Here is a 27,185-nt window from a genome sequence, read left to right as displayed (position 1 = left end):
AAAATACTTAACCATAATATTTAAAAACAATATTTCTAACTGATTACAACAATCAAACTGATGTCATCTGGTCCAAACATCATTTCCCTAATATCCTTATCACTTTTTACTCGCACCCTACCAAATATATTATCGAGTCTCTCAATACTTCTAAATTTTTTCCCTTTTGGCATTTTTACATCTAACCAACGAACCAGCTCCCTCTTTAGTTGATCGAAACGACAGATGTTCCAGAAGAGCATCAACATCGGAGGTTTATCTCTCAAATAAATCATTTTTCCATAGCGGCGACGAACACCAAACCTGTTTGCAATATGACGAAAAAACTATGTAAAAATGAATCATACAACACCTTTATTAAAAACAAATGCACATTACACTGAGGCGTCTTATCAATTGGCACCTCCTCTCACTTTATAAACATGGGCGTCAATTGGATTGACAACACAATGCAATGTTGTCAGTTCAATTGGCGCTCCCTCATAAAAATTAAGGGTATGCGTCAATTGATCTAGCACTTATACCTTAAGATTTTTTATTTTTAAAAAAATTGGGGTAGATTGAAAATTTGTTTGAAAACTGGATTATTTATGATTTTTTTTTAAAAATATTATGTATTTGAGTAAAAAATTCAGAGATTTAAATAAGAAATCATTCATAAAAATTAATACTGATTATTATTTACTCCAATCATATAACTGTAATATTTAAAATATGATTGAAATATTTCATAAATTAACATGAAATACAATCAATTGTATTCAAACAAAGATCCAAATAAAAAAATACGTATATATATATATATAAATATAAAATAACCAATCTTAATTCAAAAGCAATGTTAATTAATCTTACTCCAATACTAATTATAAATAACCAATCTAAAATTTACCCACCAATTTATATGATTTAATTTGCATTAAAAGAAAGATAATATTTATATATATAAAAAAAAGATTTATAATATTTTAATAATTAACCAAGTTTACTTGTGATGTGATTGTTTCTTTAGGTAACATTTCTTCAAATAATTAATCTAGAGCACCAAGTAAGAAAACATCAATGGCAAATTTAAAAAAGCAGCATAACTCATCGTTAAATGTAGTCTTTTAAATATAAACCGTTCAATTAACTTCCAATTCAACAACGAGGAAATACAGGCATGTATTTCATCGAATATGTTAAAAAAACAAGATAAAAAAACATTTATGACTCACATAGAGGTGGAAACTAAAAAGTTGAAGCAAGTTGTTTCGACTGAATTTATCATATTATACTTAATCAGAGGACAGTGAACTCGAATTACATTTTCTCTAATAGCAATAAATCATTATGCTACATAAGAAAGACCTAGAGATCAGTTATACACACAAATCCGAAAACTACTCTAAGCCTTCTTTGGAGATTTCTTGGCCTTTGATGGAGACTTAGGAGTACTGGCAGCAGCACTTTCAGTCCTCTTAGGCAAAAGCACCGGGTTGATGTTAGGTAGAACACCACCACGAGCAATGGTAACACCAGCAAGCAATTTTCCAAGCTCTTCATCATTCCTCACAGCTAACAACAAATGTCTTGGACTGATACTTTTCTTCTTGTTGTCACGTGCTGCATTTCCAGCCAACTCAAGAACCTTCACAAACACAATTCAAAATTAGGGTTTCAAACTCAAAATTCTTAACTAAAATCAATTAAGAATGATAAACAGAGGGACAATGAAATTTACCTCAGCAGCGAGATATTCGAGAACTGCAGCCAAGTAAACAGGAGCGCCAGTACCAACACGTTGAGCATATCTACCTTTCTTCAAGAATCGACCGATTCTTCCAACTGGGAATTGAAGACCAGCTCTAACGGATCTGGTCACTGACTTCTTCCTTGGACCTCCTCCTTTCCTTCCTCCTGCTCCTTTCTTGGTCTGTTTGCTTGCGTCCATTTCGAACACTAGATTATTGTTGAGATTTCGGTGCTTTGTTGGAATCGGATGTTGATGAATTGTGGTGATTTGTGAATTTAAGAATTGTTGGCAAGGTTATATACTATAGTAGTGTTTAGAACACCGTGGCGATCCTCGTGGATTTTTAAAACAAAGAAATTTTGACGGTTCGATTGGAAATATATCTACGGGTGACGATTATCTACGTGGCGATCCGCGTTTTCTAAAATGTACCAATGTCTTTATACCATGGCACATCCACTTTGTAACATCTAGGCACTTTCCATTTTAAAATGAGGGAAGTTAAGTTACTACACACTACCACAATGAATCCATATTCCATAATGAACTAGTATTACATATTTAAAAATCATTTTTTGATAATCGTTTAACATATAATTAAGTAACATGAATAAATAATAACAAGGATTTATATTTTAGTCAAACTAATTTAATTGAGTAAAAAAATCAAATTAATTTAATTAAATGTTGATATTTTTTATGTTATTACTATAACTATGTGAAAGATATTTTGATAATGCTATTATTATGGAATTTATAATTTTACATTAAAAAATTTAAAAATTAATATAGATAATAAAAACAAAAGAAACAAAAATTGTGTCCTAAAGACATTCTAAAAGGCTTTTTATCATTATTGAAGAGAGACAAGTCAGGTTTTCATACATCGTTATTAGTAAAAGAGGTAAAACGAATTTGATCCATTAATCATGTCTTTTTTGTCGTATTCTTTGAAGGGAATCATAGTTTTAACCTCGCACCTTCGAACATGTTTGTCTTGTCTTGTCTTGTATTTTTTTTCTTCTGGATTTCGACTAACAAAATCATTAAAGATAATTTTTGCAATTTTTACTCTTTAAGACTAAGTATATTGTGGCAACTAAAGCTTATATTGCACCTTTATGGATAAAGAAATTTCTACAAGAGTGGGTGTGGAGTAATAGAACTTTGAGTTCTTATGTGACTGCTAGAGTGCAATTCATCATCGTAAGCGTTGACCTATGTGCTTACACGTATTATCAAGAAGTGATCAAAGCTCATAGATAAGTAAGATATATCTAACCCCGATAACATCGTGGTTTTGATGATGACAACATCTGATAATAACAAGCTTGAAGAGATGCAATGATTGAAGTTAACTCAAGCAGACATAGATGCCCAAGATGGTTGATCAAGTTATTTCTCTAAATCAAGCTAAAAGATTGAGGTTTTATGATCACCAGTGATATCCTCTGATGGTGGTGTTTGACTCAAACTAGGTCCCCTATCTGCTGAAGAGGTTATGATGGAGGATTTGCATTTCCTATACCAAGATTTTGGTTATGAAGAAAGATTCAGTATAGTAAGGTGTCGCCTTCCCTGTAGAGGAAGAAGCAAATTGATATTTGCGTCATTGTGAGTGTAGTGAGTCGCACGGAGAGGAGAGAAATCTTTGGTGAGAACAAAATCTTATAATTTGTTTTCACATGTGTAAATGTATCTTGATGATAACATGGATAAATTGCAGATGATATACACTTTCACCAATACTCAAGGCATCAAATTTGACTCTATTATAAATGAATTTCTCTCTTATTCTTAAATACTATAAATGATGTATCATGAATCAACAATTTTTTTTGGATACACACCTTGGACACTTAACCATTGCTTTGATAGATCATGACAATTTGATTTGCATTCTTGTCCTATATTTATAAACATTAGTATGATTATACCTTTTCATGGTATATTCCTTGGGAATTGAGTTATTTCAGAAATTATATTTCAGTGTCAAAATATTGCATACAACTTGTACTATTTTGACGGTTTTATCGCGTGTAGCTTGAAAAGATTTAGAAATTATTCTTTAAGAAATTAAAGTTGAAATCTTCAAGACAATACTAACTTTTATCTTGAGAAGATGTCAACCAAAGTTTCAATATTTGTAGCATTGAAGTGTGATCTTTGGAAGATGCCAACCAAGGCTTTAATATTTGTAGCATTGAAGAGATGATCCAAAGTATTTCTCAAAGAAAGGCTAGATCCTTACCGGAGATTCATAGAAGAAATGGTGTCAAAATAAATGATGTCTTGTTTCTTTGGCTAGATGAAATGGTTAAAGAAAAAGTGAGGCTTTGTTCCTTTGATTAGACAAAATAGTGTCAAATTGAACAATAGAGTTTGCTTCATTATTTATACTAAGAAAGTTTTGCTTTCTTTTACTATTCAAAATAACTTTAAACACATAGAACCATTTTTCATTTTTAATTCTAAGAAAGCTTTGATTTCTTTTACTATCAAAATACATGTGTACACATGGAATACATATTCGAGAAAACATTTTTTTCTTATTCAGATGTTATTATCAAAACTAAAATTATAGACCACTATTCTTCAAAGAATTTTGATCATACATATGGTTTTGACACCTCAAATATGGTAATATTAACTTCGGGACATCACTATATCTTTTAGAATTTAAAAAAGATAAAGACAAATATATTTAAACAAGAGAATTGATCAATTCCTACAACACATTGGATATTCCAAATGCACAAAGAAGTCTCAACATAGAGTTTATGCATGTAGACGAATTACTTGTAATTGGAAGTATTCTGGCTTAAAATATCATATCTCATGGAAAGAGCAGTCACAAATATACTTACAGATACCATCAGAGAGAAGAAAAAAAAAAGATGCACCAACCTTACACAAATTTGTTGATCGTTTGCATATGATTTATCAAAACCATAAATGTTTAAGATAACAACTGATCGAATTGCACATGATTTATCAACACCAAACCATTTGAACTTCTTAAACAACGCAATTAACAGAAAACAAATCGTTTTCATTGATGAATAATACTAGTCAGAAAATTCAGAGACTATTGAATTACATCGGTTGGTATAAGTTAATATATCCCTGCTCCATCATAGGGGTTTTACATATCATCACAACAAAAAGGAAGAAACAAAACCTAACATCTAAAGTCATCTATCTAAGCCTTCTTTGGAGATTTCTTGGCCTTTGATGGAGACTTGGGAGTACTGGCAGCGTTTTCATTTCTCTTGGGCAATAACACTGGGTTGATGTTAGGAAGAACACCACCGTGAGCAATGGTAACACCAGCAAGCAATTTTCCAAGTTCTACATCGTTCCTCACAGCCAACAACAAATGCCTTGGACTGATACTTTTCTTCTTGTTATCACGTGCTGCATTTCCAGCCAACTCAAGAACCTTCACGAAAAGCAAATTACAAAAATTAGGATCTAAAACTCAATATCCCTAATTAATAGCAGTTAAAGATTAAAAAAAAGAGGGAAATTGAAATTCACCTCAGCAGCAAGATATTCAAGAACAGCGGCCAAGTAAACAGGAGCACCGGTACCAACACGCTGAGCGTATCTACCTTTCTTCAAGAATCGACCGATTCTTCCAACTGGAAATTGAAGTCCGGCTCTGACGGATCTTGTGACCGCCTTCTTCCTTGGTCCTCCTCCTTTCCTTCCTCCGGCTCCTTTCTTTGTTTGTTTGCTTGCGTCCATTGTGATGAGATTTAGTTCAGATTTTCAGTAAAAGGAAAAGATGAGTTGAGAAGAGGGAAGGTGGTTTAAACTGTGAAATGTTAGCGCGGTTTTATTGAAGTGTCTCGGTGCTGTGAGAATGGGTGTGAAGTAAATACTGAACGTTAGATTGGAGATATCTACGGATGTAAATTTGTTTTATCTACTATCCGTGCGCTTTAAAATAGACCAATAGGAAGCCAGTACATAATTACCTTTTTGATCTATTAGTATGAAGTAAGCAAGGATCCGTTCTTATTTATAATAATATAATAATAAAAACAAAACATAATTTTGGTGTATTTTAGTTTTTCTTGGAACCATATCCTTTTTTGTTTTCTTTTTCTTTTTCATTGGTTTAATAGTTGGAATTTAATTTTTAAAATGAATAAATTTGATGATCAGAGTTCGATCATGAGTTTTTGTACTTAAATGTTCTTTCATGACTATCAACTAAATCGACTTAATATATTTTTAGCATGTTTTAACTCTCCTCAATTTATGTTTTTGTATATCCTTAAATAAAATTAATACAAATGATTCTTGAAATTTTATTAAAAGATTAAATAAATTTGTGGTCCCTATAAATATATCAAATTTCGGTCTATGTCGTCAACTTTCATTAACATAATTTTTTTGAATGATTGAGAATACACTTCACAATATCAGCGTGGTAAAAAATTACGTCGCAATTTATTCCATTTCTTTATTATTATAATTTATTAAAATTATAGCCATGGAAAAATGGTCATTAATAGGAACATCATGAATAAACACATAATTTGTAGCTAATCCGGAACTAATTTTCAATAACTCATAACTTAATTCCTAACTAATTTAAACACATCATTCTTATGACCTAAATTTTTTTAATGGTTTTTTTATGAATGTTTATCTCATTATAAAGATCACTCTCACAAAAATTGATTATTTTTTTACATGAGATAAATTAAATATGAATTTTTTAAGCGTTGATTTTCTATGAAACGGAAACAACGCAAACGTTGACATATGATTGAATTTTAAGTTAATATTTTTTTTGGACTTTATAATTCTTTTAAGAAATCTATCTAAGAATACATGAATGGATCTCGAATGTTTCACGGAATTTCGAATAAGTCTCGATTTATTTTGATTTTTCTATTGAAACCCGTATATATATATATATATATATATATATATATATATATATATATATATATATATATATATATATATATATATATATATATATATATATATATATATATATATATATATATATATATATATATATATATATATATATTCAAGAGGCGAAAACCATTATTATGACCTAGAATATGTTTTTTTTTATGATTTTTGATATGAATGTTTATCATATTATAAGGATCTCCTATAAAAATTGAATTTTTTTTACATGATAGAAATTAAATATGAATTCTTTAAGCGCTGATTTTCTATGAAATGAAAACAACATAAATATTGAGATAGGATTGAATTTTAAGCTAATATTTTTTTAGACCTATATAATAACACATTAAAAGGATCTTCAAAGGTTCATGCCATTCTGAATAACTCACGATTTATTTTGATTTTTTGATCGAAATAAGACTTATTCTGAATGTCATGAAACTTTGCAGATCTATTTTATGTATTATTAAATAAGTCTCTGAAAAATATCATCTCAAAATTCAATCATAGGTCAATATTTGCGTTGTTTTCGTTTCATAAAAAATCGACATTAAAAAATCATATTTAATTCTTCTCAAGTAAAAAAAAATCAATTTTCATGTGAGAGTTACTTATAAGGTTATAAAATTTCATGTAAAAAATCATGAAAAAAAAACGATTTTTAACTCATAAAAAAAACGATTTTTAGCGATGGTCTTCCCGTCGTTATAATGTTAGTGAATAACAAATACAAAATGGAAGAAGTTGTCATGCGGCATCTATGTTAGCATTTTTTGTCACACTGGCATTGCCACGTGTATGTTCAATCATCAAAAAAAGTTAAACGCGACATGCCACATCAGCATTTGTTAATGAGAGTTGACGAGACGGACCAATTGTATGGATGGAAAATTTTGGAGGGACCTTTACTTAGAGAAAAAAATTTGAGGAACTAAAAACGAAATTCGCAATATTTAATATGACCAAAACCATATTTAATCCTTCATCAAATATAACAAATGTATAAGAGAAAAACATAATTTTTTTGAGTAGTTTATTTTTTTTCTAAAATACATTTTTTCAGTTTTTTTTGTAACTTTAACTTTGCTCTTACTAATTGTTATATGACTCATTTTATTATGTTCTAATAAATTTGGATAAGGGGTATAAAATATTAGTGGTAATACTATAACATTGAATCATGTAAGTATGGGATTTAGATATTCTAGAATATTTTCTTAATTATGATTCTTTTAAATGACCGGAGACAAAATCAATGTCAAAGTTAAAAGGAATATCATAAGTGGGATTGATTTAGGAAGAGAGAGTCATGAAATAGGTTAAAAAGGAATCACTAAAACATGTAGGGTGAAGATTATCAGCAGGATTAGTGTTTGTTATGTTAGATGTAGAATTGGGATAAGGAAATATATTTTTTGTGAAAAATTATATTTATAGAGATAAAAATAGTATGTGTGTGAAAATTGAATAAAACATAATCTTTTGTGTCGATTTTGTAATTCAAAAAAATATACCTTCTTGCTCTTGGGTCAAGTTTTCTTCTCTTTTGCATGAGAGTGTATGCAAATGAGAGAAAACCAAACACATTTAGGTCAAGAAAAACATAAGGTTGTTTGAAAAACAGCTCATAAGGGGGTTTCTGATTAAGAACCAGAGTAGGCAGACGACTAATGAGAAAAACAACATGCATTAAAGCATAGGACCATGAACATTTTCGAAGTTGATGTTAATTATGATGTGTAGTGATTGGCTGCATTTTGGAAAAACATGTACTCAAGCAAGATGTTGAACCAACATGTTAGGACATCTAGTCCAACATCTTGCTTGAACACATGTTTTTCCAAAATGCAGCCAATCACTACACACCAGACTTAACAGTCTCTCCCTTTGACAAATTTTGGCTAAAACAACCCTTGCATAGCCCTACTAGAAATAATGTAAAGATCACAGTAATAAGGAGCAATGTAAATAACACATAAGCATAAAAAAACATGATCTTCTTCAAACCTAAAACAATAGTGGCAAGCGCAGCAAGAAAAAAAAACATAGTCTCACATCAAAGAGAATTAAACTATCACATGAAGAACCTGCTTAAGAGAAAAATAAATTCTCCCAGTCAGGATGTCAAGACATTTGACCTGACTTCATTAAAACAAGTAGCCCACACGAACTAGCCTATCACCAAAAGCTTGAAAAGCACATGCCCTCCTGAGTAGCAGGACAGGGGTAAGAGTTACTCCCCCTCAAGGGGCAAGAGTCATGGTAGGGCTATAAAAAAAACCACATAACTACTCCCCCTCTTTAGCTACACAATTGACAAACACAATCAAACTTAGATGTGGCAGAGCAATCAATCAGTTAAGTTACACACCAAGGGCACATAAAATGCATAAACATTCAGGGCATAGCCCACAAAAAATAACTAGAAGCACAAAAAAACACATAAGACCCAGAGCACTTCAGTCTTCATCAATGTTAGTTGTCTCTTCATCATCACTAGTATTAGCACCTTCTTCTTTAGCACCTTCTTCATCCGCATTATCACCTTCCAGATTTTCCCTCAGTCCCTTCTTCAAACATATCCTTTATCAGGATCTCAAGCTTGCTCTTTCTTTCGGTACACACTTTGATAGTTTCATCCAAGGTTTTGCAGGTGTCTTTTAGTTCATCAAGGATTCCAGTCTCAGTAGTAGAATCGGTGGGTTTCTGTCCAGATGTCATGACAATATCTAGAACATGTTTCCCCATAAATAACCTACAATGTAATGACAAAGGGGATCTCTTTTGCAGGCACTATCAAAATTGAGCAAAATACTTGGATGTTGACTCAGTATAACACCACTAATTAATGAGGGGAAGGCTATATGCATCTTCTCAACGAAGGAGGCGACATGCTTCATTGTTTGTTTAAAGACATAGGATCCAAAGTCAAAATTTATTTTGGTACCTACAATATAAATTAACTTACTCAATCTTGTAGCAATGTTGAAAGTATGATTGGTTGACACCCAATTAGTAGCTCTAATTATGTGAAATAATGCATACTTCACACTCAAGCAACCTGCTGACAAGTTCCTTTTTCTAGGTCATTCCTTTACTTGCTTTGTCGTAATTTCTCTGCAAATGACATTGTCAGAAACCTCCACTTCAGCTTATTCTTCTTCACTTCAGCCCAAAAACCTATTTATGATTTCAAGAGCAAAGTTCATACATCTTCCTCTTACATACACCTTTCTAAACTCCTTATTCCTATTGTTATCACGCTCCTTAGAGATATTCACAATGAAGTCTTTAACAAGCATTTCATAACACTTGTCAAAGCCAGTCACACTTTTCATTAATCCAGCTTCTTGAATCAGACTTATCGTTTCTTTGCACTCAAAAGCAACTTTCTCAAGTTCTCTTTCTAAGGCCATTATTCTTTGGTAAACAAATTTCCATTTTTCTACATTCTCCACAAAGTGAAATGAGATGTTGTCAACTAAAATTTCAAGAATATTTGTTGGAATCTTCTTCCCAGAAGTTTGCTTTGTTGTAGCAGAAATGATGTCTTGAACATCATGTTCGACATCACAGTCAGACACACTAGAACCATATGGGACTTCCTTCCTCTTCGGGGATCTCTTCTTAGAGACAGGAGTAACAACCTTGATCCATATTTTTGTAGGTCCAACATCAGTACTTCTCTTGAGAGATTAAGAGAGCGTGCTGGAGGACTCAACCGCTTTTCCTTTTCTGTTTCTTAACCTTTTAGCTATTCCTAGAGCCAATTTTTTACCAATTGGCTCATCATCATAGTCCAGATTACCTACATTCACAGTGTCTATAGATTGATCCTTCTTTTCTCTAGAGTTTTCTTCTTTGTTAGATAAATCACCAGACATGCCATCAGAATCATCTTTTTCTTCTGATTTTTCAGGGGACTGAGTAGAAACATTTTCGTTAGATTTACCCTGAGGGGTTTCAATAGGGTTATCGGTTTGGGCCAAGGATGTGGAGACATCCGACACAACACCAGTCTTATGTTCAATACCCAAAACTTGAGAAATTAGAACACGAATATTTTTATCAACATTGTATCTTTCAACAACAATCATACTAGATTTACACAGAGTCGTAACATATCTAGGTTTATTAGTGTTCTCAGAGGTCTCAACATTTCCCATAACTTTTGGAACAATATAACTTTTGAATAAGCATCAACATTAGGTTTGTCATTAATAGGATCAAGGGACAGGCTAATCATCGAATGAGGTTTCTTGACAAAAGTAGAGAGTTCAATATTTTTTACATCACTAACAACCATAAATGAAGATGGGGATGTACTTGCTTTAGAGGGCTTACCCTTTCTCGAAGTAGTTGTTCTAGGCTTCCTTATAGGGGTTTCATGGCCAGGAACCATAGATATAGGAACAACATCAATAATAACTTCAGAAAGATCCACATCAATACCGACACTCCTAAGTTCGATTTCTCTTTGGTGCATTTGCTGGGATTTAAGACAGAAGGTTCAGACATTTTGGAATTTTAATTAAGAGAAATTAAGTTCAAAGAGAAGATAGTGAGATGAAGGTAACCTAGAATAAATTTCAAAGAGAGAGTAGTGAGAATGATGAGGGTAGCGTGAATGATATTAATGGAGTAGGTAGGATGGTGTGTTCAAAAAATAAGGAAGGTTTGTAATTATTTTCCTTGAGTTTTGTACACCATTAAATGGAGGGAAGAGAAAAATTCATTTGCATGTCTCCATATCAGTAATTGATATAATTCTTCAAGCATGCAAATACCAAATTCATCCTTTAACTTCTCAAACTGATTTCCAAAGCTTTAATGAAAATATATGACAGTTGCTTCTCAGTGGCTACATGCTCAAGAGTAACAATTTTGTTTTCAACAAGATCCGTGATAAAATGATGACGAATATCAATATGCTTAGTTGTATTATGCTGAATGGGATTATTAGATATGTTGATAGGACTTAGGTTGTCACAATATAATGTCATGACATCTTGCTAAAAACATTATATTCCCCTAGCATTTGTTTCAACCAAATTAATTGAGAGCAGTTACTTCCTACTGCAATATATTTAGCCTCAACCATGATAATGACACATAGTTTTGCTTCTTGTTGAACCAATATATTAGATTATTTCCCAAGAAGAAACATTCTCCAGGAGTGCTCTTTCTGTCATTAGCACTACTTGCCAAAACTGCATCACAATATCCAATAAGCATGGGATTTACATTATGAGAATACAATATTCCATAGTCATTAGTCCCATTGATGTATTTTGGGATCTTTTTCACTCGAGTAATATGACTCATTTTGGGTTCAGACTGATATCTTGCACACACTCCTACAACAAATGTAATGTCAGGTCTGCTAGCTGTAAGATACAACAAACTACCAATCATACTCCTGTACAGACTTTGATCCACATCTACACCCTTTTCATCTTTAGTTAGCTTCAAGTGGGTTGGTGCAGGTGTCCTTTTGTGACTTGCATTTTCCATGCCAAACTTCTTTACTATACTCTTAGCATACATTCTTTGAGAGATAAAGATAGTATCGTCCATTTGTTTGACTTGAAGACCAAGAAAGTAAGTCAGTTCACCAACAAGACTCATCTCAAATTAAGATTGCATATGCCTGACAAAATGTTGGACCATCTGGTTCAACATCCCTTTAAACACAATTTCATCAACATATATTTGAGTTATCATGGGCTACTCTACAAACAATATAGCCTATAGAGAGTAGATAGAGTACCAGTTCTCAGAGTGGCCCTATTATGAATATAACAAGCAATACTCATTGCTTTAGCCCAAAAATGGTAGGGTAGATGCTTAACAGGAAGCATGACTCTAGATGATTCTTGTAGAGTCATATCCTTACACTCAACAACTCCATTTTGATGAGGGGTGATGGGAGAAGAGAACTCATGGCTAATACCTTCAGAGGAGCAAAATTCAGAAAATTTGCTATCTTCAAATTCCTTACCATGGTCATTTCTAATTGTGACAATTCCACTTTCCTTCTCTCTTTGAAGCCTTTGACATAAATATTTGAAGACCTCAAAGACATATGATTTTTCCTTGATGAATTTAACCCAAGTGAATCTTGAAAAATCATCAACAACAACATAGGCATACCTTTTCCCATCAAGGCTCCCGACCTGCATGGGCCCCATTAAGTCCATTTGAAGAAGTTCTAGAACCTTTGAAGTTGTCTAATGTTGTAACTTTGGATGGGACATCTTGGTTTGCTTCCCAGTTTGACACTCATCACATATTTTACCTTCTTCAATCTTGAGCTTAGGAATACCTCTAATGGCTTTTTTATACACAATATTCTTCATGCCTTTCAGATGTAAATGTCCAAGATTTTGGTGCCATAGATTGACTTCATCTTCTTTGGGCAACAGGCATGTGGAAGAGCAAATAATTTCTTGAGATGTCCATAAGTAACAATTATCCTTAGACATGACTCCATTCACCAGAACCTCATTCTCCTCATAAGTGACCAAACACTTAGATTTAGTGAAATTAACTTTAAGACCTTGATCACATAACTAACTGATACTGATTAAATTAGCAGTAAGACCTTTTAGCAACAAAATATCATCAATACTCGAGAGTCTTGTACAAGCTAGTCTTCCAACTCCTTTAGTTTCACCTTAAGCCCCATCACCAAAAGTGACATAACCAATGGAGTATGACTTGAAGTCCTCCAAGAACTTCTTGACACCTGTCATATGTCTAGAGCATCCACTATTAAAATACCAGTCTTCTCTAGTTGAAGCTCTAAGAGAGGTGTGAGTTATGATACTAGTGATGACAGGCTTGGGTACCCACTCCTTTTTAGTTTTATTTACCACTTGATTAGCCCTGGGATGTGTTAGATGCCTTGAATAGCCATACATTTTGAAGTATGGGGGCTTTATATGACCAAATTTTCCATAGAAATGACATCTCCAGCGCAATAGCTTGCCTCCAGTTTGTGTATTCTGATGTCTGGCACGATGTTGAGGCAGATGATTAGACATTACAAGCCTAAGCTCCCTTTTTAGAAGAACAAACTTTGTAATAGGGCTTTCTTCTTGTTTGTTTAAACATTGATAATTAAAGCATATCCCCTTAGATCTCCGACCACTTTCCCAACTTGCAGAGCTTCATCTAACACATCAGAATCCTTGTTCAACATTCTTACAGACTTTGTCATGTTATCAAGTTTGGAAGTAAACAGAGTCACCTCATCTTGAAGATCAGAGATGGTAAACATATATTTTTCTTTTTCAGCCTACAACTGAGATATAATTTTCTAATGTTTTTCTCCGAGCTGACAAACTTTTTCACTTCTGATCCACAGTTCTTTATAAGAGGCAGCCAATTCATCATAAGATACTTCTTCATCACAGGAATCTTCATTAGATTCATATCTTCTAGTTAAGGCAGTTACATGTTTTATAGCTTCATCCTCAACTTCACTTTCAGAGTTATCATCATCAGACCAATAAACATACATCTTTTTTTTTGTTTCTTAAGATATGTAGGGCATTCTGGTCTAATGTGTGAATTACTTTACCTTGATTGGATCTCTCTTATGTTCTTGTTCTTCTCTGAAAGTCATTATTATTCCTGATGTCAGATGGGATGTTCTTGACATTTGGTCTTGACTTTTTGTCCATTCTCTTCAGCACCTTGTTGGATTGTCTTCCAAGTAGTACAATAGCATTAGTCATTCCTTCATCAGTATCCAAGTCACATTGGTCATCTTCACCTTCAGTGTTGGATACAAAAGTTATGCTTTTGTTCTTCTTTTCATATCTGTCACTAATACCCAATTCAAAAGTTTGGAGTGACCCAACAAGTTCATCAACTCTCATGTTGTTGATTTCTTGGGATTCTTCAATGGTTGTGACCTTCATGTCAAATTTTTCTTAGGTAACGACATAAGAACTTTTCTAACCAACTTTTCTTCTGACATCCTTTCTCCTAAGGTACTATATGAATTTGTTATTTCAAGAATACTCATGTGAAAATCATGAATACTCTCATCATCTTTCATCTTTAGATTTTCAAATATGGTAGTGAGGAGCTGAAGTCTAGAGATCTTCACTTTATATGTGTCTTCATGAGTGGTTCTGGGAATTTCTCATGCATCTTTGGCCATAGTACACGTGTTTATTAACCTGGATATGTTTTTGTCGACTCCATTGAATTGATCATTCAAAGCTTTAGAGTTTCTAAGAGCTAGTTCATCTTCTTCCTGAGCAGTCCTCTTTAGGCTTTAGGTCAGCAATAGCCTTCCCATCTTTGTCATTCATGACAGGATGTTCCCAACCCTTGATGACAACTTTCTAGGTCTTGTTATCCACAGATTTTAGGAATGTCACCAGTTGTGCCTTCCAATAGTCATAGTTAGTGCCATTAAAGATGGGTGGTCTGTTAATAAATCTTCATTCTTATCCATTGTACAAGAAAGTATCTTCCCCGGATCTCACCCAGAAACAAAGTAGGATGTCTACTCTGATACCAATTGAAAATTGAATAAAACACGGTCTTTTATGTCAGTATTGTAATCCAAAAAAATATACTTTCTTGCCCTGGGGTCAAGTTTTCTTCTCTTCTGCATGAGAGTGTATGAAAATGAGAGACAACCAAACACCTTTAGGTCATGAAAAGTATAAGGTTATTTGAAAAACGACCCATAAGGGAATTTTTGATTAAGAATCGGAGTAGGCAAACGACTAACGAGACAAATAGCATGCATCAAAACATAGGACCAGAAACATTTTGGAAGTTGATGTTAAGTCTGGTGTGTAGTGATTGGCTGCATTTTGGAAAAACATGTATTCAAGCAAAATGTTGGACAAGATGTCCTGACATGTTGGTTCAACATTGGAGTGTGCCCTGTTTCATTTTCTTGAAAAATTTGTTTCTATTGTGAGATATCTAAATATCCTTTAAAGATTTATTTCACGAGGTGTATAGTTAAATAAAAGCGTGTTTTAAAAGCAAAAGACTGTTTTTCTTTGCCTTATTTTCGAAGTAAGGATGTCAAAATATTTTAGGAAACATTTAATATGATTGGAATAAATCTACAAAAGATTGTGCAGAGTCCTTGGATCTGTTGTTAATTAGGCCCGAAGCCCATGCCTTTCTAAGGATATTTGAAGATCCTTTCTAAACCTAAGAATGCAACGAATCAGCGATGAACATTGTATGTGTTAAGGTTTAGTTGTATTTGTTATTTGTGAGCCATTCGTATAACACCCTTCTACCCAAACGACATATTTAAATAGATTATCAGAGTACAACATGTAGAAGAGTTTACATCTCTTACAACATAACACTTATCGCATCACAACATAAATCATATTATTTATTAAAACTTCGCAGCGGACAACAACATAAATATTATCATTCATCATATAACAATTCATAATAATATTTCGACATTATTTCAACAAAGCATCTCAACCTATTAGTCATCATAAACAACGTAAATAATAACCAATTATCTATCGAATCCCATAACCCCGGTGTCACATGACCAGAGCATTTGACTCGACTCTGTAGAATAACTCTACACTTATTCTTCAAACCTCAACAATAGCTACTCCTCTTTATCTGCATATTGCTCATCATAGATGAACATAAACACATGCAGAAGGGGTGAGAATTACATTATTAAATAATAATATAACGACAGAAACATAAACATAAATATATTTCACATATGCCAACACAGCTCATCATAATCATCATAATCAACAAATTCATGAACATCAACAAAACAACATATCAAATGCAATATACACACCCATGCATGACTCAACACGACTCGGTATACCCATTTTGTGACCAACTACATGATCACCACTCCCAGATTCACCACCATAGAATCCGAGTTCCCCGCAAGGAACCAAGCCTCTCAACAAGCCCGGAGTCAACAACATCATTGGAACTCAGTCCGTTCATCACTAGGCATCGGCCTTTCATGAATGCATGCACACCAAGCATGCATCATAATCAACATAGCAACAACAGCATCATATAGTCATGTTATCATCATCATTAACACATTCTATCACAAAAGCATATCACATCATGCCACATAATCAAACACAGTATTATCACACTCTACTAATATCTATACCACTCAAAGCAACGGGAAATGATCCCTCGTATACCATGCATCAGCTAAGTTACCTCGCTCAGCCTAAACAACCAAAAACTGCACAACAACAGCCCAGGAAAGACCACAAGTCTGCCCATACGCGTATTGCCTATGCTCATACGCGTATTACCCACGCCTGACCAAATCCATACGCGTATTGCCCATGTCCATACGCGTATGCTACGCGTATCACATTCCCATACGCGTACCAACAGAGACCAAAACACGTTCAAAACATCATCTTCCTCATCCATACGCGTATTGCCTAGTGCCATACGCGTACCAGCAATCTCATACGCGTATTGCCTGGTGCCATACGCGTATGACCAGAAACCAGATTTCCAGATCTGTAATGGCTTTTTCTGCTACGAGGTCTATCCAAATTCATCCTTCCACAGTCCAAATTTCACACAAAATCACTCATATCATCTAATACAAATAGTCCCCTATTCGATTTCACCAATCCTAACATCATTGCATATAATTTCTACGAATTCCTTCGATTAAAATCCCCATTTTCGTTCATCCAATATTTCACCATTTTCAGCATATTATTGTTTAATAAGGTTCAGACCCCTTACCTCTTTGGATTGAAGGAAGCTCTGAGAAATCTTTGGCCTTTTCCTCTTCCTTCTCTTTCTCTTCAGCGTTTCTCCCCCCTTTCTCTGACTCTGAGGCAACACACGTGAAAACAACCTGAGTCCTCACTTTGGCCTCTTTTATCCAATTTCCACTTTTACCCTTCCACTCTTCATATTCCATTTATTTTATTTATTTAATTATTATTAAAATAAATAACATCTATAGTAATAATAAAAATAATCCAATAATTCAACTTTATTTAATTAAATTAATAAAATAATATTAACTCAATTAAATAATTCTCTTATTTTAATCGGGGTGTTACAACTCTCCCCCACTAAAAGAGTTTTCGTCCTCGAAAACATACCTCAAGCAAATAGAGCCGGATACGACTCCTTCATCTGATCTTCACGCTCCCAAGTCAAGCTCTCACCAGCTGGACCTCCCCAAACAACTTTCACTAGAGCAATCTTCTTACCTCTCAGGGTCTTCTCTTCTCGGTCATCTATCCGAATTGGCAACACCTCAACGGTCAAATTATCCCTCACCTGGATATCATCCAACTGAACAACATGCGAAGGATCCGCAATATATTTTCTCAACTGAGATACATGAAACACATCATGCAGATTAGAAAGCGACGGCGGTAAAGCTATCCGATACGCCACTTCCCCAACCCTCTTCAAAATCTGATACGGACCCACAAACCTCGGAGTAAGCTTTTTAGACTTTAAAGCTCTACCCACACCTGTCGTCGGAGTAACTCTCAAGAACACATGATCTCCCTCTTGGAACTCAAGTGCCTTTCTCCTCTTATCATGATAACTCTTCTGACGACTCTGAGAAATCTTCATTTTCTCCTGAATCATCTTAACCCTTTCAGTCGTCTGCTGCACAATCTCAGGTCCGAGTACAACACTCTCACCTGATTCATACCAACACAATGGAGTTCTACACCTCCTACCATACAATGCTTCATATGGAGCCATACCGATACTAGCATGAAAACTATTATTATAAGTAAACTCCACCAACGGCAAATAACTATCCCAAGAACCACTCTGCTCCAACACACAAGCTCTCAACAAATCCTCCAAGGATTGGATAGTTCTTTCAGTCTGACCATCAGTCTGAGGATGATAAGCTGAACTCAACCTCAACTTAGTCCCCAACGCTTTCTGCAAACTTTCCCAAAATCTAGAAGTAAATCTGGGATCTCTATCAGACACAATACTGGATGGAATACCATGCAGCCTCACTATCTCCTCAATATACAGCTCTGCCAACTTCTCTAAAGAGTGATTAATCTTCATCGGCAAGAAATGCGCCGACTTAGTCAATCGATCCACAATCACCCAAATAGAATCATTACCTTTCATCGTCCTCGGCAATCCCGTCACAAAATCCATGGAAATGCTATCCCACTTCCATTCAGGAATCTTCAAAGGTTGCATCATACCTGCCGGTTTCTGATGTTCAATCTTTGACTTCTGACAAGTCAAACAGGCATACACAAACTTAGCAACATCTCTTTTCATACCAGCCCACCAAAACAACTTCTTCAAATCGTGATACATTTTAGTTGCACCTGGATGGATACTCAATCCACTCCTATGGCCCTCTTCAAGAATACTCTTTTTCAATTCAGACACCTCAAGAACACAAACTCTACCTTTAAATCGCAGGATGCCATTCTCATCAATCTCAAAATTACCACCATTACCCTGGTTAACCATAGTAATATGATCAACTAGAGCGACATCAACTTGCTGACCATTCCGAATATCTTCCAGAATTCCACTAGTCAACTTCAGCATACCCAACTTTACACTATCAGCGGGAACTTCACAACCCAAACTCATATCACGGAACTGTTCAATTAACTCAAGCTCCCGAACCATCATCATAGACATATGTAGAGACTTTCTACTCAGCGCATTTGCAACTACATTAGCCTTACCGGGATGATAACTCAATTCAAAGTCAAAATCCTTCAGTAATTCTAACCACCTTCTCTGCCTCATATTTAACTCTTTCTGATCAAACAGGTACTTCAGACTCTTGTGATCACTGAACACTTCGAATCTGGAACCATACAGATAATGCCTCCACATTTTCAACACAAATACCACAGCTGCAAGTTCTAGATCATGCGTAGGATAATTCCTCTCATGAACTTTCAACTGTCTAGAAGCATAAGCTACAACTTTATCATTCTGCATCAAAACACCACCAAGACCCATCAAGGAAGCATCACAATAAACAACGAAGGACTCACCAGGATTAGGCAAGATCAACACTGGAGCACTGGTCAACCGCCTCTTCAACTCCACAAAACTCGCTTCACAAGCTGCATCCCACACATATACTTGACCCTTCTTAGTCAACTGCGTCAACGGCAATGCCAACTTAGAGAAGCCTTCAATAAATCTGCGATAATAACCAGCTAACCCCAGAAAACTGCGTATCTCAGTAGCAGACTTCGGAGTCTCCCACTGTAATACAGCAACAACTTTAGCAGGATCAACAGAAATCCCACCACTCGAAATCACATGGCCAAGGAAACTCACTTCCTTCAACCAGAACTCACATTTAGATAACTTTGCATATAACTTCTTTTCTCTTAACACCTGCAAAACAATTCTCAGATGTCCTGCATGCTCTTCTTCCGTCTTAGAATATATCAATATATCATCTATGAACACCACAACAAAATTATCAAGGTACGGATGAAATATACGATTCATATATTCCATAAACACACCTGGAGCATTAGACACACCGAACGGCATCACAGTGTATTCATAATGACCATACCTCGTACGGAAAGCAGTCTTCGCAATATCCTCTGACTTCACTCGGATCTGATGATAACCCGACCGTAAATCAATCTTACTGAAAACATGAGCTCCAACCAACTGATCCATCAGATCATCAATCCTCGGCAATGGATACCGATTCTTGATAGTCACCTTATTCAACTGCCGATAATCGACACACAACCTCATCGTACCTTCCTTCTTCTTCACTAACAATACTGGTGCACCCCAAGGAGAAACACTTGGACGCACAAACTTCTTCTCAAGCAATTCTTCAAGTTGCTTCTTCAATTCAACTAATTCAGTTGCCGACATTCTATAAGGAGACATCGACACTGGACTCGTACCTGGTACTAAGTCAATGGCAAATTCGACTTCACGTTCTGGAGGTAATTCACTTACATCCTCCGGAAACACATCCTGAAATTCACAGACAACAGGCAAATCTACACTCACCACTTTCTTATCCGCTTGCAGAGACGCAAATAAAGCGAATATCTGAGCTTCATCTTTCACAAATTCCCCCACCTGCCTAGCAGATAGAAATCTTGCCTCATCATTCTCACCAACTTCAGAAAACCGCACCGTCTTCCTATAGCAGTTGATAAACACGCCATAGAATTCTAGCCAATTCATTCCCAGAATAATATCAATTTGGTGCAAGGGTAAGCACACCAAATCAACCACGAACTCTCTCTCAAAGATCGTCAAATGACAACCTCGACAGACAACCGAAGTTTTCACAGAACCATTAGCAGGAGTATCTATCACCATACTTCCGCCTAGGGACGACATAATCACACCAATCCTGGTCGCACACTCATACGAAATAAACGAATGAGTAGCACCAGTGTCAACAATAGCAAGCAATTCAACATTATTAATCAAGCAAGTACCTTTAATCAGATTATCTTCTTTAGGAGCTTCAGCCCCACTCAGAGCAAACACCCTACCAGTAGTATGAGCTGCAGTAGCCGCCTTCTTCGGTTTCGAGCACTGCGAACTGATATGGCCTTTCTCGCCACAATTAAAACATGTCGGACCAGCATCCTTACATTCCGTAACTCTATGACCAGCCTGACCGCATCGGAAACATCTCAGCACTTTCTTGGCACAGCTATCAGCACGGTGGCCTGGCTCGCCACACTTGAAACATTTACCAGCTATGGGAGATCCTCCCCCACTTGGCTTCTTCTCATCTACCACTTTCTGCTTACCTTTACCATTCGGAGATGCATAAGGACTACCACGATCCTTATTCTTCTTCTCACTAAGACTCTTGTAGTGAGCAGTCCTAGCCTTGCTATCTTCATCAAATATCCTGCACTTGTTAACCAGCGTAGGAAACCTACGAATCTCCTGGTAACCAATGCCTTGTTTGATCTCGGGACGCAACCCGTTCTCAAACTTGACACACTTGGATTCCTCAGCATCAGCATTATTATAATGAGGACAATACTGCACCAGCTCCTCAAACTTCGAAGCGTAATCAGCAACAGACATGTTACCCTGCTTCAGTCCTAGAAATTCCATCTCCTTCTTACATCGCACATCAGCAGGAAAATATTTCTCCAGAAAGGCCGCCTTGAACCTTTCCCAAGTCATCTCAGCACCTGGTACTTCAATTCTCTGGCGAGTGTTATCCCACCAGTTTTCAGCCTCTTCAGATAACATATGCGTACCAAACTGCACCTTCTGTGCTTCAGTACACGTCATCACTCGGAAAATCTTCTCAATTTCCTTCAGCCAAATCTGAGCACCATCTGGATCATAGCGCCCTTTGAATGTAGGAGGGTTATTCTTCAGAAACCTTCCCAAATTCCTAAACTCGTCGACCGGCGGATTCTGCTGCGCCTGCATAGCCTGCGCCATAGCAGCCAAAGCCTCAGCAATCGCACGGTCATTTTCTCCAGCCATACTCTGCACAACACAACCACAACCGTTAAATATCGACAGTGTCATTTACACTAATCGACCAACAGGGAAAACCTCACATTATGACTCGACTGGACTGACTATGCTCTGATACCACTAATATAACACCCTTCTACCCAAACGACATATTTAAATAGATTATCAGAGTACAACATGTAGAAGAGTTTACATCTCTTACAACATAACACTTATCGCATCACAACATAAATCATATTATTTATTAAAACTTCGCAGCGGACAACAACATAAATATTATCATTCATCATATAACAATTCATAATAATATTTCGACATTATTTCAACAAAGCATCTCAACCTATTAGTCATCATAAACAACGTAAATAATAACCAATTATCTATCGAATCCCATAACCCCGGTGTCACATGACCAGAGCATTTGACTCGACTCTGTAGAATAACTCTACACTTATTCTTCAAACCTCAACAATAGCTACTCCTCTTTATCTGCATATTGCTCATCATAGATGAACATAAACACATGCAGAAGGGGTGAGAATTACATTATTAAATAATAATATAACGACAGAAACATAAACATAAATATATTTCACATATGCCAACACAGCTCATCATAATCATCATAATCAACAAATTCATGAACATCAACAAAACAACATATCAAATGCAATATACACACCCATGCATGACTCAACACGACTCGGTATACCCATTTTGTGACCAACTACAGGATCACCACTCCCAGATTCACCACCATAGAATCCGAGTTCCCCGCAAGGAACCAAGCCTCTCAACAAGCCCGGAGTCAACAACATCATTGGAACTCAGTCCGTTCATCACTAGGCATCGGTCTTTCATGAATGCATGCACACCAAGCATGCATCATAATCAACATAGCAACAACAGCATCATATAGTCATGTTATCATCATCATTAACACATTCTATCACAAAAGCATATCACATCATGCCACATAATCAAACACAGTATTATCACACTCTACTAATATCTATACCACTCAAAGCAACGGGAAATGATCCCTCGTATACCATGCATCAGCTAAGTTACCTCGCTCAGCCTAAACAACCAAAAACTGCACAACAACAGCCCAGGAAAGACCACAAGTCTGCCCATACGCGTATTGCCTATGCTCATACGCGTATTATCCACGCCTGACCAAATCCATACGCGTATTGCCCATGTCCATACGCGTATGCTACGCGTATCACATTCCCATACGCGTACCAACAGAGACCAAAACACGTTCAAAACATCATCTTCCTCATCCATACGCGTATTGCCTAGTGCCATACGCGTACCAGCAATCTCATACGCGTATTGCCTGGTGCCATACGCGTATGACCAGAAACCAGATTTCCAGATCTGTAATGGCTTTTTCTGCTACGAGGTCTATCCAAATTCATCCTTCCCCAGTCCAAATTTCACACAAAATCACTCATATCATCTAATACAAATAGTCCCCTATTCGATTTCACCAATCCTAACATCATTGCATATAATTTCTACGAATTCCTTCGATTAAAATCCCCATTTTCGTTCATCCAATATTTCACCATTTTCAGCATATTATTGTTTAATAAGGTTCAGACCCCTTACCTCTTTGGATTGAAGGAAGCTCTGAGAAATCTTTGGCCTTTTCCTCTTCCTTCTCTTTCTCTTCAGCGTTTCTCCCCCCTTTCTCTGACTCTGAGGCAACACATGTGAAAACAACCTGAGTCCTCACTTTGGCCTCTTTTATCCAATTTCCACTTTTACCCTTCCACTCTTCATATTCCATTTATTTTATTTATTTAATTATTATTAAAATAAATAACATCTATAGTAATAATAAAAATAATCCAATAATTCAACTTTATTTAATTAAATTAATAAAATAATATTAACTCAATTAAATAATTCTCTTATTTTAATCGGGGTGTTACAATTCGAGTATCTTTATGATACTTGAATTGAATGTGTTTTATTGAGTTGTAATTGTGAATCCCTCATGAGCTTTTTAGCAAGAGTGGATTCTGTTTTATGATAAAAGTCGTTATGGTTGTTGTGTGATTGAAAGGAAGTGAGCGGAGTCTCATATTTAGGAAAGTCTTAGATAGAAACTTCCACGGGTAGAGATCAGATGAGACGTTTGTAAAATCTGAGGTTGTTTGGAACTTTGAACTAATTTTGTTATAGTGCATTTCCTTTCTAGCTTGGATGCCCCCAGATGTAGGTGACGTTGCACCGGAATGGGTTAATAACTATTTATGTTATTTACTTAAGTGCTACTTGCTTAAATCCTGATATTGTGTGTGGTGTGACAATGTGATGACCCTGGTGTCGTGACATCGTATACGAAAACTGGGATTTGCATACCAGAATTTCAGTTAAGATTGAAAAAGTTAGGATCGAGTAACGTTTAGTAAGTGCATGTGATTCCGCTCAACAGTGGAATTTTGCTGAGGTGTTTCCATAAAAAAAGTCTGATGTAAAATACCTAAGGAAGAAAAAAAAGAATGCATTTGAAATTATAGACCAATCAGAGTTCTTATGATTTTAAATTTTGTTGAATATTGTGTAGTGTACATCCCAGAATTCCCAAGATCGGGCTTTTGAGGTCGAGTACGGAGGAGAAAACAAATCAAATTGCATAACCCTAAATAAGTTGGCTCTTGGTCAAGGATAATATTATTACAAGACATGAGCAAGTCGGATCCAGCCTCATAATGACCCTGGTAGATAAGCAAGTCGGATCTGGTCTCTTGAAGGTACTAGAAGGTAACATGAACAATCATATACGGCGGTTATGAACATCTCCATAATTGCCTCAGAGTTACAAAATTTGATGGAAGAGGTGTTACTTAAGAGTTAGGGAATACGACCGACGTTACCAGAGGTCACTTTAACATGTGATATGAAATGACATCCCTTTAATGGCCCTTGATGAGTGTGTGAGTATAAAAAGATACTTTCCAGCAAGAAGAAGAGTAACTTATATCTCTTGCATACATGATGATTGTGTTCTCTCCTAGTTCGCCTCAGGGAGATTTATCCAAATGATGTTTATCAGGAACATTTGACGCCCATTGTGAGGCCTCACTAAAACTTTCTCAGATCTCACAAAGCCATACATTTTACCATTGCTATCGAATGCCTGGGTTATCACCTAACAGGAGTGAATCTCACACCCCACCAGACATGACACAACTCCTATCAATTATGGAGAACTTGGGCCATCATAATGAATCTCTACAGGAAAGTGTCCACACACTGCAATAATCACAAAATACTAAGGAATAGAAAGAGGAGAAAGAACTCATTGATCCTCAACCTCTATTAGAAATAATTTGGGGCGGAAGAGGAGGAATAGAATATTCCCACGAATATATTCTTAAAGTAATTTGTCTAACTAAAAGTGATATACCCACGTGGACATGTCCTTACAAGCCAAACAATTTTCTAACAAACTTTTCAGGACAAAATTACGTTGCATAACAAAATTCTATTTCATAAAAGAATTTTTACAACTAACCAAATGGTTACATGGATCCTAAGTAACGTAAATTAACACTATTAACACTGTGAATTAAATTTTCAACACTAATTAGGTGTAGAATTATTAAGTACCAATAATATAAATTAAGCATTTCAACAAATGCTAATGGGCCTAGTAATATTTAACAAACATCATTCTATGTTTCCAAGTTGATCCACTAGTTTTATCAACTCAATAACAATTTTGATCTTTGAGAAAAAAGTTTTCAATCGACAATCCATAATTTTAGCGTTACAATTGAAAACATCCATCAACTGCAATGATAATAATAATAATAATAATAATAATAATAATAATAATAATAATAATAATAATAATAATAATAATAATAATAATATTCCTACACCATAATATTACAGTAATACTTACACCAAATAATGTTCACCGTATGAATAATGTTTTTTTAATAAAATAATATTAAAAATTTATTTTAATTAAAAAAATATTTTAAAAAATATTTGTTTACCTAAAATAAATTTTTAATATTACTTTATTAAAAAATTATTTTCATCGTAAGAATAACACTACTCAGAAAAAAAATTCAAGACTAAATTGGTTAATAAACTATCAGAAAATATATGTTTAATAAAATATATTTTTGTGGTTAATGCAATAATACAATTGGTTAATAAAAAATATTATATTTTTATTATAAAATTAATTTTTTTAAAATATTTTTTTATTTAAAATTAATTTTTAATATTATTTTACTAAAAAATACACTTTTCACTGTATTCGGCATTCATATACGATGAACAGTGTTTGGTGTAATATTATGGGTGTAAGAACAAATTTGATGTTCTTACACTTGATTCATACACTATAGAGTACGAACAGTGTAAGAATACTACTTAAAATAGTAAAACATTTGTCCTACACTTTTGATTATCTATGTGGTATTATATTTGGATCATATTCACATTCTCTCTCCTAACAACAACCACATACATCATCCACATTGTTTTCATTTCTTCTTCTTCTTTCTCTTTCCGCGCCATTTCTCATCTCTTCTTCAACTATTTTTTTCTTTACATCTACAACCATACTCAATCAAATACATGGTTTATGAAGAAAAACAGAAAGTTATTTAGAATCATTATGTGATGAAGATAAAGATTTAACTCAGTAAGTTTCTAGATATCATTTATGTAGATTCATCCAATAATATCAATGTTCTTCTTTTGGATCATATGTTTGTTCACAATTGTTCATATGTTTCTAGATTTAACATAGTATTAACCAACTTTGTTTACTGTTATAGATTTCATATGTTTATTCACGTTTGTTCATTAACCATGTTCTAAACAATATTCATCTACTTTGCTCACACCATTAACCATGTTTATTTACTATGAAACGATTTGATTTCATATATTTACTCATGTTGATTCGTTAACCACTTTAGGAACTGTATTAACCAACTTATGTCACACCAATAACCAACTTTGTAATAAA

General features: G+C 34.9%; 4 protein-coding genes across 4 annotated transcripts; all 4 read right to left on the bottom strand.

Annotated features, from left to right (window-relative positions):
- Positions 1–1,238: 1,238 nt before the first annotated feature.
- LOC127087148 (histone H2A.1-like) lies at positions 1,239–2,038 on the bottom strand. Its single transcript, XM_051028011.1, has 2 exons — positions 1,724–2,038; positions 1,239–1,630 (listed from the first exon to the last, which is right to left on the bottom strand). Exons 1-2 carry the CDS (start codon positions 1,931–1,933, stop codon positions 1,388–1,390), a joined length of 453 nt encoding a protein of 150 aa, XP_050883968.1. The 5' UTR covers positions 1,934–2,038; the 3' UTR covers positions 1,239–1,387.
- A 2,728-nt stretch (positions 2,039–4,766) lies between these two features.
- LOC127087151 (histone H2A.2-like) lies at positions 4,767–5,646 on the bottom strand. The gene is made up of 2 exons (XM_051028014.1): positions 5,276–5,646; positions 4,767–5,177 (listed from the first exon to the last, which is right to left on the bottom strand). The coding sequence occupies exons 1-2, from the start codon at positions 5,483–5,485 to the stop codon at positions 4,938–4,940; spliced, it is 450 nt and encodes a 149-aa protein (XP_050883971.1). The 5' UTR covers positions 5,486–5,646; the 3' UTR covers positions 4,767–4,937.
- Positions 5,647–9,135: 3,489 nt separating this feature from the next.
- LOC127082464 (uncharacterized) lies at positions 9,136–11,162 on the bottom strand. The gene is made up of 5 exons (XM_051022702.1): positions 10,846–11,162; positions 10,399–10,756; positions 9,857–10,323; positions 9,302–9,431; positions 9,136–9,243 (listed from the first exon to the last, which is right to left on the bottom strand). Exons 1-5 carry the CDS (start codon positions 11,160–11,162, stop codon positions 9,136–9,138), a joined length of 1,380 nt encoding a protein of 459 aa, XP_050878659.1.
- Positions 11,163–11,749: 587 nt separating this feature from the next.
- LOC127082463 (uncharacterized mitochondrial protein AtMg00810-like) lies at positions 11,750–12,304 on the bottom strand. The gene has a single exon (XM_051022701.1). The coding sequence runs from the start codon at positions 12,302–12,304 to the stop codon at positions 11,750–11,752; it is 555 nt and encodes a 184-aa protein (XP_050878658.1).
- Between the last annotated feature and the right edge of the window lie 14,881 nt (positions 12,305–27,185).

This window comes from Lathyrus oleraceus, chromosome 5 (genome assembly GCF_024323335.1).
Source record: "Lathyrus oleraceus cultivar Zhongwan6 chromosome 5, CAAS_Psat_ZW6_1.0, whole genome shotgun sequence".
NCBI classification, from domain to species: domain Eukaryota; kingdom Viridiplantae; phylum Streptophyta; class Magnoliopsida; order Fabales; family Fabaceae; genus Lathyrus; species Lathyrus oleraceus.
This window is presented reverse-complemented; position numbering and strand designations above follow the sequence as displayed.

What these genes read in the sequence shown, in the direction of transcription:
- LOC127087148 (XM_051028011.1), bottom strand. Translation starts at nt 1,933, where the DNA reads ATGGACGCAAGCAAACAGACCAAGAAAGGAGCAGGAGGAAGGAAAGGA. An exon ending in TCGAATATCTCGCTGCTGAG is followed by an intron (nt 1,631 to 1,723) that starts GTAAATTTCATT and finishes GTGTTTGTGAAG; the next exon opens with GTTCTTGAGTTGGCTGGAAA.
- LOC127087151 (XM_051028014.1), bottom strand. Translation starts at nt 5,485, where the DNA reads ATGGACGCAAGCAAACAAACAAAGAAAGGAGCCGGAGGAAGGAAAGGA. An exon ending in TTGAATATCTTGCTGCTGAG is followed by an intron (nt 5,178 to 5,275) that starts GTGAATTTCAAT and finishes CTTTTCGTGAAG; the next exon opens with GTTCTTGAGTTGGCTGGAAA.
- LOC127082463 (XM_051022701.1), bottom strand. Translation starts at nt 12,304, where the DNA reads ATGAGTCTTGTTGGTGAACTGACTTACTTTCTTGGTCTTCAAGTCAAA.
- LOC127082464 (XM_051022702.1), bottom strand. Translation starts at nt 11,162, where the DNA reads ATGCACCAAAGAGAAATCGAACTTAGGAGTGTCGGTATTGATGTGGAT. An exon ending in GAAACAGAAAAGGAAAAGCG is followed by an intron (nt 10,324 to 10,398) that starts GTTGAGTCCTCC and finishes ATATGGATCAAG; the next exon opens with GTTGTTACTCCTGTCTCTAA. An exon ending in GCTCTTGAAATCATAAATAG is followed by an intron (nt 9,432 to 9,856) that starts GTTTTTGGGCTG and finishes ATTACATTGTAG; the next exon opens with GTTATTTATGGGGAAACATG.